The sequence below is a fragment of the Hippichthys cyanospilos genome, chromosome 18, assembly GCF_059441005.1.
Source record: "Hippichthys cyanospilos isolate Australia breed blue-spotted pipefish chromosome 18, RoL_Hcya_1.0, whole genome shotgun sequence".
Lineage (NCBI taxonomy): Eukaryota > Metazoa > Chordata > Actinopteri > Syngnathiformes > Syngnathidae > Hippichthys > Hippichthys cyanospilos.
In genome coordinates, this window is record NC_142386.1 from 1431833 (window position 1) to 1443779 (window position 11947).

General features: G+C 41.4%; 2 protein-coding genes across 4 annotated transcripts; both read left to right on the forward strand.

Annotated features, from left to right (window-relative positions):
* Nucleotides 1-181: 181 nt before the first annotated feature.
* Nucleotides 182-4261, forward strand: acat1 (acetyl-CoA acetyltransferase 1). Of its 2 annotated transcripts, XM_088441707.1 has the most exons (12): nt 183-330; nt 770-817; nt 899-1016; nt 1114-1209; nt 1896-1996; nt 2084-2227; nt 2530-2680; nt 2747-2842; nt 2924-3037; nt 3417-3481; nt 3600-3757; nt 3880-4261. In XM_088441707.1, exons 1-12 carry the CDS (start codon nt 280-282, stop codon nt 3998-4000), a joined length of 1263 nt encoding a protein of 420 aa, XP_088297833.1. In that variant the 5' UTR covers nt 183-279; the 3' UTR covers nt 4001-4261. The 2 variants fall into 2 exon arrangements, with proteins under 2 accessions (XP_088297832.1, XP_088297833.1); XM_088441706.1 differs by having other exon boundaries at nt 182-330; nt 1896-2227.
* Nucleotides 4262-5623: 1362 nt separating this feature from the next.
* On the forward strand, nt 5624-10548 carry tmprss2 (transmembrane serine protease 2). 2 transcript variants are annotated; one of them, XM_088440113.1, is made up of 14 exons: nt 5624-6042; nt 6237-6288; nt 6711-6894; nt 7098-7190; nt 7565-7681; nt 7770-7899; nt 8268-8384; nt 8498-8538; nt 9067-9238; nt 9445-9617; nt 9713-9808; nt 9907-10049; nt 10108-10260; nt 10397-10548. In XM_088440113.1, exons 2-14 carry the CDS (start codon nt 6274-6276, stop codon nt 10403-10405), a joined length of 1443 nt encoding a protein of 480 aa, XP_088296239.1. In that variant the 5' UTR covers nt 5624-6042; nt 6237-6273; the 3' UTR covers nt 10406-10548. The 2 variants fall into 2 exon arrangements, with proteins under 2 accessions (XP_088296239.1, XP_088296240.1); XM_088440114.1 differs by lacking the exon at nt 10397-10548 and having other exon boundaries at nt 10108-10269.
* Nucleotides 10549-11947: the final 1399 nt, after the last annotated feature.

Sequence of the window (11947 nt, forward strand, 5' to 3'; positions counted from 1 at the left end):
CATCCTCAGTGAGAAATTTCCGTCTATGCCACTCCTAATGAGAATACACGAAATACAAAATACCTATGAATATATGTGGGATGTCGGTTGCTGCATGAAAAACATAAAAAGTATAAAACAAAAACTCTGTTCAGCCTCAATTCGAATACGTGTGTCGAACATGGCGACAGGTTACGTCATAGGAACACACCTCTCTCTGTGATTGGCTGCGCTTTTTTTTTGCTTCCATTCCCCAGTTGAAGGTGAAGTGGCATCAAAAGTGTCTCCCTGGGTTCAAAAATGTCATCCAGTGGACTTTTAACCGTACGTGCCGGGACATGCAGGCGCCTGGTAAGTATGGGTGTGTTTAGCGATACAATACGTCGAGAATGGCTTTTGTCATATGTTGCATTACCTCGTCTCACAAGTTGGAAACGTTAGCGGCTAAGCTAACTAGCTAACTTCATGTGATATCAATAGCGCTTTTCTGAAAATGTCAACATATTTTTTTTTGTTCCAGATAGCTCACTACACGACCGGTTTAATGATCTTAATGTGACCAAACCGACCAAACATTTTTTCAATGTTATTACGGGACATTCATTTAACACCTTAGCATAAAGCGAAGACCGCTACAACTATAACTTGCCTCCACAACGAACCGTAGCTAACAATAACTGTGCTTTTATTTTTGTCGCTAATACATTTCCACTAATTGAACAAAGGGCTTTTGGCTTTCATTCAGTGTTCCCTCGTTTCTCGCGAGGTTTACTCTGTCCTTTTTTGTTAGATCCACAAATACCTGTCAAGAACCTATACGTCTCGTCCATCTCTCCATGTAAGTTTGAAAGTTGCACGTATGTATTCATCCCTCGTGTTTGGACTGTCCACAACACTGAATGCATTGTGATGCTTTCAGGAAGTGGTCATCGTCAGTGCAGTCCGTACTCCAATGGGCTCCTTCAAGGGCAGTCTCGCAGCAGTTCCAGCTACAAAATTGGGTTCTGTTGCCATAAAGGGAGCCATAGAAAATGCGGGTAGGTAACTTGTTCAACTACTTTTTTTCTAACCTCTGCTTTTGCTCTTGGGTAAATATTGATTCTTATCTGACTAAATCCCATTGTATGAATTTAGGAATAAAGCCAGAAGATGTGAATGAGGTCTACATGGGCAACGTGCTCCAAGCAGGAGAAGGACAAGCTCCCACCAGACAAGCTTTGCTCGGAGCAGGTGTTACGTTGCAACGTTTTGAATTTTTGTACACGATCCAAAATGTAAGCGACAGAAATAATCCGACGCTCCATTGGCCGTCTCTGTTGCGATAGTTTGAAATGGTGCGTTTCCATCCTCACGCTTGATTGTTGGGAGGATGCTAGTGTTTATTTTGAAATTATTCTTGGAAGCCTGTTACGGCGAAATAGCTTAACGAGTATTTCTATTTTCTCTCCTGACGCTCGATACAAACAACCTTCTTCTGAAATGTTCACTCGCCAATTCGGGGTGCTAATAAACGACTTAATTAAACTCACATTGACGTACGGGATTTGTTGCCAATGTTTACTAGTGGTTCCGATTCTGTTTCGCTGTATCTAACAAAGATTAGCTGCGAGTTAGAAGCTCTCGATTGCTCCATATAGGCTGCCGTGATGGATGTAAGTAACTCCCTCAACAGCCCAATATAGTTTCCATTCCTACTGATCACTTTTATACATACCATGCTGACTCAAATGGGCTGTTTAGCATAGCATTAGCCGCTAACTAGCAGTGCTTAGGTGCTCAATATCTTAATGTGATTAATATAATAGCTCTAATCTCTAATTCACAAATACATGCTGCGCGGCATCCAACATAACAGTGAATTGCTATCAGTGGTTTATTTTGAGAGATGAATAACGTTTTCTATTTATAACTTTTAGGTTTGACACTTGGTACTCCTGCAACAACCATCAACAAAGTTTGCGCCTCTGGGATGAAGTCAATAATGATGGCGGCCCAAAGTTTAATGTGTGGACACCAGGTGGCTCAAGTTTTAGTTTTCACAAATCTGATTTGCAGCCGCTCTTCTGTATATTTTCCATGTGTGTGTGTTTTTATTCTTGTTAAGGATGTGATGGTGGCAGGCGGTATGGAGAGCATGTCCAATGTGCCTTACGTGATGGCTCGGGAAACACCTTCCTACGGTGGGGTTCAAATGGAAGACCTCATTGTAAAGGACGGCCTCACTGATGTATACAATAAATTCCACATGGTAACTGTCCACTTTCTCTTAACTCATTCACTGCCATTGACGACTGCAGACGTCAAAGATTCATTTGAACTGATCAGCAAAATAAGTCAAAACCCGTTTGAACTCATTCAATGCCAAGGACGTATTTTTGCATGTTAAGACGTTGAACCCCTGGTACTCATTTATGCCCCCCCCCCCCCTTCCAACAAAACAAAATCTCTAGCAAAATAAACTATTTAAGTACAAGAGAACATAATTTTTTTCGCAGTTTCTGTCAGCTTCTACTTCTATGTGAGTGCTCTGTTGATTTGTTCACCAAACAGGGCAACTGTGCAGAGAACACGGCTAAGAAGAGTAGCATCAGCAGGGAGGAGCAAGACAGCTATGCAATCAGCTCATACACGCGTAGCAAAGCTGCGTACGAGTCAGGAGTGTTGGCCAAGGAGATTGTTCCCGTTAGCATTCCACAAAGAGGTAGCAATCTGAGCTGGATTTTTTATTTTTTTTTCATGCAGTATTTAATGGTCTGGCGATTTTCAGGCAAACCTGATGTGGTCGTGTCTGAGGATGAGGAGTGGAGACGGGTGGACTTCAGCAAAGTTCCCAAACTTAGGGCGGTGTTTCAGAAAGAGAATGGTAATTATTGTATATTTTCTATCTCTTCATTCTTTGTTGGGTGACCGTCTTTGTTGAGTGTGTTTTCTTTGCTCTTTTTAGGGACGGTGACTGCTGCCAATGCCAGCACTTTGAACGATGGGGCTGCTGCCCTTGTTTTGATGACAGCAGACGCTGCAAAAAGACATAATGTCACTCCATTAGCCAGGATTGTTTGTAAGTTCAATTCATGTTATTCCCCCTTGTGAAGCTCTAAATGTCCATCAAATATTTCCCAATGGGGTATGAAACAGTGATATCCATAAGATGATAAAATCGTGCAAAGTCAACTACAACTAGTTTTAGTCGACCCATTGGTAAAGTCGACGTACCCGGCTTGATCAACTTTTTTGTAGTTCTCATTTTTTCCTACATACACTAATATCAAAGCAGTCTTTCACAGTGCCAAATGTGAAGCCACAAGTGGTGTCTGGACTTCTTATTCAGTCACAACACAAGGAATTATGAATATTTTCTTTTTTTTGATCAGATGAAGTTGAGTTGTGTTTCTATTTGAAAAAAAAAATGGGGGGTGTTTTCCTTTTTTGCTGCCTAGCTTTTGCTGATGCTGCTGTCGCACCCATTGATTTCCCCATCGCTCCTGCATATGCTGTGCCAAAGGTATGTATGTACAATGAATGTCAATTTTGAGTTTCATTACTAATTAGTTAATCAAATAAGTAATTCCAAGCTATATATGTTATGAAATCAACCAATCGTCTGTGTGTGTGTCTGTTAGGTCCTGGATGCTGCTGGGCTGAGCAAAAACGATATCGCCATGTGGGAGATCAACGAGGCCTTCAGTGTGGTCGTTCTGGCCAACATTAAAATGCTGGACATCGATCCTGCAAAAGTCAACGTCAACGGCGGAGCTGTGTCACTCGGACACCCCATTGGGTAAGCGGTTGAAAACCCCCCCCCAGCAAGATAGAGAAGGAAATTACACAAAGAAAAGTTAGTGTGGCAAAAAAGTTATGGTAGTCCCTAATATCCTGACTTGTTTTTTTCTATCTTGTCAGGATGTCAGGAGCACGAATTGTGGGTCATATGGTGCACAACCTTAAATCTGGCCAATACGGTCTGGCGGGTATCTGCAATGGAGGGGGTGGAGCCTCTTCTATTATTATCCAGAAGTTCTAAGAAATTCAATGGGAACACTTCCACATCCATTAATTCCCTTTTGGAAATGTCTGCTACGGGCTTTTACAGTCCAAATGGTTTGATTCTGAAGAATGCATTTTTTTTTCAAGCCCCAATGCTATTTATACAGCAAACATGGACACAACTCCTCCGAAAGCAACTCCGATGTTACACTCCTTTGTTAAACAATTAGGTGGGAAATATAAGTTAATATTTAACTCTGAACTGAAACGGCTAAATAAATAGCTTTTACAAAAGCAACATTGTTTTGCCTGTTTTTTGCAATCATGGATTGAATAGCTTAAGTATTTTAACAACCAGTTGGCAGACCAATGAACTGCCATACTTAAAAAAACAATTACCAGAGTACAAAAATCGTTTTTGTCTGCCAAAATGTTTAGACGCACATGTTGTTGAATTCTTCAAATATCTCACATGTGCTTCACTAAACATTCCTTTGTGCGTATTATTTTTTGATATATTGTTTCTGCCATTGCAAAATCGCGTTTGCAATCAAGAGCCTGTCTTTGAGCGCATTTTTTCGTTCTCATACCCAATCGATTATCGATCACTGGAGATTCTCCGTTGGCCGCTAGATGGTGCCATTTAGCTGCCGCGTGCTTTTTCGTTCCGAGTGCAAATTTCACATCCAAGTTTTGGGGATATTTCATTAGTACGTTTCGTCCTACGGGAGTTACAAAAAACTATTTTTATAATTGGTTAAATAAATTATTAAAGAAATGAACCCTATTTCTAAGTTGAATCTCAGTTCAGTGTGCAACAGATCTAATCACGAGTATGTCCTCAGACATCTTGGGTCAAGGGTAAAGAAAATGCTGGTTTTCATGAAGTGGTTTTCAACAAAATGTAACCAGAAGCGCATGACTGTCAACGCGAATTGAACTTTTCACGTTTGGACATGTATACATTCGCATCTTATTAGCCATGGGCAGCATTGTACACGTTAGCATAAAAATAATCAGCAGAGTCCAGTAGGGAATTTTGGATGCAAACAAGGCATCTAAGGCGTACATAACAGTGCATTTACACAACATATTGTAGAATAAAAATAGACGGACAAGGTACTTACAGCGTTTCATCCATCGCAGCCGTGTTTTTCGTCTGCAATTGTGACGTCAGAGCCGAAGTGTCCCCTTGGACGGCGATCACTCCACGTATAATAGAAACATTGAATTGACCTTAACCTACGGCTGAAAAGTAAATCGTGGGTACGGATTAGTAAATTGAGGAAACGGATTAGTAAACCGTTCGTACGGATTTGTAAATTGAGGAAACCAAACCGTGTGTACGGATTAGTGCACTTTTTTCCCTTTTTTTTTCAACCTTGCACCAGGGGGCCACTGCGCAGTTCTCAGTATTTTCCGTGTCTAATTTGATGTAGTGCTCGATCGGTTGTAGTAGTGGATGTGTTCTTTTTGTTGCTATTTCAGTCACAAAAAAAGCTCTCTAAAAGTGTTAATATCATTATGAAGAACATGATATTCCTATGACTTTTACTGGAAGTTTCCTCTCCCATTCTTTTCCTTTTCTGCCAGCCAACACAGTTAACCATTAAGGTAAATATTAACAGGGCCTCAGTCCTTTTGGCCACACATATTTTCTATAGTTGACTCACCCATTTGTTTGGACATCACTCATTTTTTTGGAAGAGAAGATAATACATTAAAATCGATAAAAGCATTTTCATATCATGTAAGATTGTCTACTATTTTACATGTATTTACTTCCATTTTACAGCTGATATTCCTGATGAATTGACTGGATTAATCTCACTCATATCCCGGATTTTAATCCGAGACGAAGTCTATGGAGAACCAGCCTCGATACCTGTGCGCTTGTTCCGTTTCTGAAGAGAATCGAGGGACTAGCAGGAGGCTGGCTTGTGCATACACTGAAAAAAATGGAAGGTGTGGTCCTGGCTGTTGATTACTTGCTCTGGACTGAATATGAGACAGAACAGGAACGAGAGGACACAGGACAACTGAGTGCCGGAGATCTTAAAAGACCTTAAAGATAGCAAGGTACGTCTACAAAAATTGAATATACTTACATGTATGTCAATGTACTGTTAAAAAGGGAGCTATCTCAAATTAGATTTTGGATTACTTTCATTGTGTATTACATATCAAATTAAAAATGTCAGATTTTTTTTTCCTTAATATGTTGGGTCTATTTAAAATATGTTTGACTTAATACTTCTACTTTTTACTTTCAGACGTTCTTAACTTACAAGCTGTGTGACCAGTTTTGCCATGAATATTAATGAGGTTGGTTTTTGTTTATCAGCACATGTTGCTACTGTCTTTTATAACGCAGTGTTCTCCTGCTAGATCGTGGTTCGTTTATTTTGGCTTTCCTTTATTGCAGTTTCATTTATGACCATTTTTCTATGGTATGTTTGCTCACTATTTTTCTTAATATATTTCTTTCTTCTACGTCGGACCAAATTCATTTGATTTATTTAAAAAAAACAATCCATCTCTATGACATGGATTTTCATTTAGGAAAATATGTCTTGCATCCTGGCTATTTTTCTGGATTGTGTTAGTCAGACCAGTCAAAAAATAGCACTATTTTTTATTTAACAAAACAAAAACAAAAAAAAATGAACACAGGTTTACCTCGCTATTTTTATTTGCATTTTTTTTTTGTTGAAAGATTTAACGACACGCTCTTGTGACTTCTACAGGCGGTTTATGATAACGACGGCTTTCAGCATCAGGAAAGTAGACCACCACCATTCGCCCCGCATCGAGGGATCTATCCTAGCCTCCCTCAAGAAACTCCAAGTTATGTCGTCTACGCCCCCCAACCTATCAACACCCACCAAACCACCGCACCTGCTACGCTGCAAAACGTGACAGAAAACAAAGGTAATCACAAAATATCAGTTCATCCTTTTTTTTTTTTCCCCATAAGCCCTTGCTCACCTGCTCTACTAAGTTCCAAAGCAAATAGCGGCTAGTTTCAAGCACATCCAATTTACATTTTTCACGTAACTACGTTTACCTTGCCTCGTTAAAGCTCCTGATGTTGACATAGTGACTTGACTCAAAAGTCTGTTTTGTCCTCACAGGAAGAAAGAGTTGTCCATGGAAACGTATCCTGTGTGCAACCGTATGCGCTCTCCTGGTTCTGGCAGTGCTCGCCCTCTTGTTCTGGTACTTTTGTAAGTCGACAAGACGAAATGATTTCCCACCTTCGGTTTTAACCCCAGAGGCAAAGAGACCACTTGGGCTTCAGGTTTTTCCTCAGCTGTTGAGTATTCGCTACCTAGTGTTCAGACCTACTCCGCGCAAATTCAGACCCTCACCGTTCTATTGTGGGTCAGACCTGTTGCGGGGGTCATTTTAATTATTGTTTTTATTTTAATGTATTAATTGATTTTTTTACATATATTTACACAAAAATATTTACACAATTTTCAATGCAAGATGTCTGTAAAATGTATGTACGTGTGTATATATATATATATATATATATATAATATATATACGTGTATGCATATCTACCTGTGTGTTTCTTTTTTTTTTTTTTTTGTAGTGTACTACCAGTGTGCGCTGGGCAAATCATGCAGGGTTAATGGGAAGTGTCTAAGCACCTCCCAGTGGTGTGATGGAATCCCAGATTGTTCAGATGGAGAGGATGAGTCCTACTGCTGTAAAAACATTTCACTCTATAAAGTCTTTACCACGCGAACAGTGAATTTGACCTTTTTTGGCTCAGCGATTTTCTCTTTATTTAACAGTTCGCCTTCACGGAAGCGACTTCTTGTTGCAGAGTTTCTCATCAGACAGCCAATCATGGATGCCTGTGTGCGCTGACAAGTGGGATGACAACTTTGGGAAAGCTGTGTGCGAGCAGATTGGTTACAAGAGGTGTGCTTATCTTCGACACATTTTTTCGATAATGAAACGTGTCCAAAATGTGCTTATTGTTCATATTTTGCTTCGCGCGGAAGTCGAAAATCATCGTCAATGAGAATTTAATTTTGTACAGCTGATGAATTGTAGGAAAACTATTACACTTAGAAAATCAATAGCACGGGAAGTGGGAATTTTTTGCAAAATGCTGCAAGGGTTTGAATCGGTCAAGAAATGTAAAAGTTGAATGCCAAAATATGATAGAATTAAAAAATCTAATAATAAAGAATACAGGCCCAAAATGTTATTTATGTAGAATATGTTATTTATGTCCAAGTATGTTTGTCCAGCCTCAATGATGAATTCTTTTGTTTGGCCCACAGACAGGATTATGTAACCTCAAGCCTAACAAGTGCAGGTTCCTTAGCCTCGAGAGGATTCATGAAGCTGAAGCCTGGCAGCGACCATAAATCGCAACTCCAATCTCAGCTTTTTTACAGGTCTGTCAATGATCCTTAAAAAAAAAATACATATATATATATATATATATATATGTATGTAAACATTTAATACATGTGTACTACAATCCTGTTTTTATTGTCATCCTTTGCAGCGAAAGTTGCGACGAAAGTTCCATCAGTATTCACTGTATGGGTAAGATATTGCTTTATTTCCACAAATGAATACCATATTTCCATATTACTAAGGCTATTAGCTATGGGTAACAAAAGCTTTGCCCGAAAACGAGGCACTCCTAGAGATTGAGCGGCCCATATTATGGCAGCTTGTATGCTGTGGCTGCAGTCGCAGCTAGGTGCTTTGGATTGATGTGGTAACCTAAACTTGAGGTGCTGCTGCATCTTACAAAGACTGTCTATCGCTGTAGTTTTTTTTTAAGTTAAATTTATCATTCATCGTACAATTTTACATCTTCTTTCTGTTTCCGAGCGTGCCCTCGCACCAACGACAGGAGCCTATCAGGTTTGGCCAAACACTAATAATAGGATTAAAACTAGATTACAACCAAATAAAAAAATAACGCTTTAACTCCGAATTTGATCAGTCGCAACGAATCAGTTATTTTGACACTTCTAAAACAAATTCCAATATTCACGTGAAATGGAAATTGCCCGTATCTGAGACAAACATTCAACAAACATGGACAACTATTTTGATCTTCAGATTGCGGCAAGAGCGCGGCGTCCCCCAGCAGTCGCATTGTAGGGGGTACAGAGGCTTCAAATGGAGCCTGGCCGTGGCAGGTCAGTCTCCAGATTTCTGGTAAAGGACACGTTTGCGGAGGCTCCATAATCAGCCCGGACTGGATTCTATCTGCTGCGCACTGCTTCCAAATGTGAGTTATAACCCCCATCATTCCTCTCTAGAATTAAGAGTTTGCTTGTGTTTGTAAATGAAAACAGTCTTTAGTCTATATGGTCTGGAAATGCTTTCTCAAAGGTGTAGGGGCGGTCTTGGTCCTCCCCTAGCAACCACATATCTACGCTTATAGCTTCCATTCACCCGTCCATCCGCCTTCCGCAATTTTTCCACCAATCGCAGGGTCTCCAGACCGTCATCGTGGCGCGTATACGCCGGTGACGTAAGCCTGTTTAAAATGAGCTTCGATTACGGCAACAGAGTCGGCAAAATCATCAATCATGAGAAATATGACACGGAAAGCAACGACAACGACATCGCGCTTCTCAAGCTTCAAACACCTTTGGCCTTTTCAAGTCAGTGTCACGGCGAAATCCTTCCCAGATGAGTTTCATTCAGGTCGACGGCGGGTTATTCATTTATTTCACGAATCGATCTCTCGGTTCAACAGAGGCAGTGAAGCCGGTGTGCTTACCAAACGTCGGCATGGAATTTTCAGCCGGGCAGCCGGCTTGGATTACGGGTTGGGGAGCTTTACGATCATCCGGTAAGACCACGTTCGCATTCGTCCTTTTTCTCATGACTTTTACTTTTCATATCTTTGATGAAGCTGGCTTCAAAATGGCGCGCTTTCATTCTCCTCAGGCCCCTCCCCAGACAAACTCAATCAGGCCCAAGTGACCATTTACAGCAGAGGGGACTGCAACCAACCCGCAATCTTAAACGGGGCACTTACGGAATCCATGATTTGCGCCGGCAAACTGAGCGGCGGCGTCGATTCGTGCCAGGTGAGTTTTTGACCGCGCTGACGCGACGAGACTCGGACGTGGCGCGCGCGTGCCGCAGGGTGACAGCGGCGGGCCCTTGGTGGTCCGACTGGCGGACGTGTGGTGGCTGGCGGGGGACACCAGCTGGGGGATCGGATGCGCTCTGAGGAACAGGCCGGGGGTTTACGGCAATGTAACCCACTTTCTCGACTGGATATACGAGAAGATGCAGGTACGGTGAGAGAGGGAGTGGGCGAGGGAGAGAAAGGGAGGGGCGGAGAGAGTGAGAAAAGGGGGAGAGAGTGAGATCGATGGATAGACGTTGATTGGAAGCCTGACTGATTATTTGTGTTTTCTTTCTTTCGCAGACTGAGTGACGGAAAATAGTGGTGAACAGTAGCAGGGGTGTTCCTAATGAATACAACCCTTTTGCACTTTGGAATGGAAACACTGGAAGATATTGTATGTTTCTCTTTGAACAAATGTAAATAAATGAAGACTTTTGTTTTGCACAAAGAAACAGGTTGTTTTTGCATTCCTTGTGGCAAACAAGACTGAAAAACGTGTCTTTTCACTGCCAATGACTGCAGAAGACGTCAAAGATCCCATTGAGGTGGTTAGCAGTGGTTAGTTTCTCCATCAGAATGAAGGCGTTTTGAAAGAATAGCTGATCCAGGATGAGAGCGGCAGTTAAGGCTGAGGTCGTTTCAGGAACTATTTGTCATTGTCAAACACCGAACGGGGGAGGGATCGGAGGTCAAAGTTGACGTATCTGGTTAATCTGTACGTGTCGTGCCGCTTCTGCGCCAGGAAGTGATCGGTTCACACTGACCCGTCTTGTTTAGAACACTTTTTTTTTTTCTAGTCCCTTGTCTAGTCTAGACGTGTGTGTGTGTATGTGTATAATTTGTTTTTTTTTTTCCTCGCCCAGGGGGCAATCTCCGGGCAATCAAAGGATAGATTTTGAGTTAGAACTGCTTATTTACTCACCGCCATGGAACTCACTCTACCAGTAAACATCAGCAGGCATGTTACTAATGTGTTGGTGCAGTATTCTAACAATACACGTGTTATGTTGAACAAATGTTAGTGCTAACTGCAGGTATGATCAGTTTATGTTAAAGACATAATGCAGGGGTTCTTGCAAACGGGCGCGAAATGTCTCCAGTTTGCCTCATCTGTTATATGCGCCCGTTTTTTTAATTTATTTTTTATTCTTTATTCAAATCCAAGTGTTCCAATCCGTCTTTGCATTTATGTTTGCATCCATCAATTCTAAACCGGACTTTTACATCATCCCTCTAGTCTCTTTACCGCCAAAGACGCCGGTGATGCTGATTGGATGGAATTTGGTGAAACTACCGCCACCTAGTGGCCTGGCATGCTTGTAAACCATAAAAAAAATACATTTTTTTTTTTTTTTTACACACAAAGACAGGAGAAATGCGTGTTTAAATAGCCCTGGTTCCATGTAGACAAGACCTAATTGGCAGTTGCTCAATCCTGGAGCGATCTGCGTGTAGCAATTAGCGAAAGCCATCATAGCGCACCGACTCCATTTGAAAGACTGAACAGATGCCACAATTAGCCACTCGTAGCAATCGCCTTCTGCCGAGCGTGAGGACCCTTGTCGCGTCATCTCCAACTGCGCAAAACTGTCTTTTGGTCGGCCTTTCCGCGTCCCCCCTCAAATGATCAAATGATGTGGATGCTCTGGTGTGTTAAGTAGCACACTCAAGCTCACGCTGATGCTTAATGAGCTTTCCCGTTGATTTGGAGGGCGGCATTGCCCGGCCTTCTACATTTCATTTATGAGTGAGTGTGTGAGTTTATGTATATATGTATATCGATATGTGTGTGTGTGTGTATATACATACTGTATATATATAGATATAGATATAGATGGATAGATAGATATG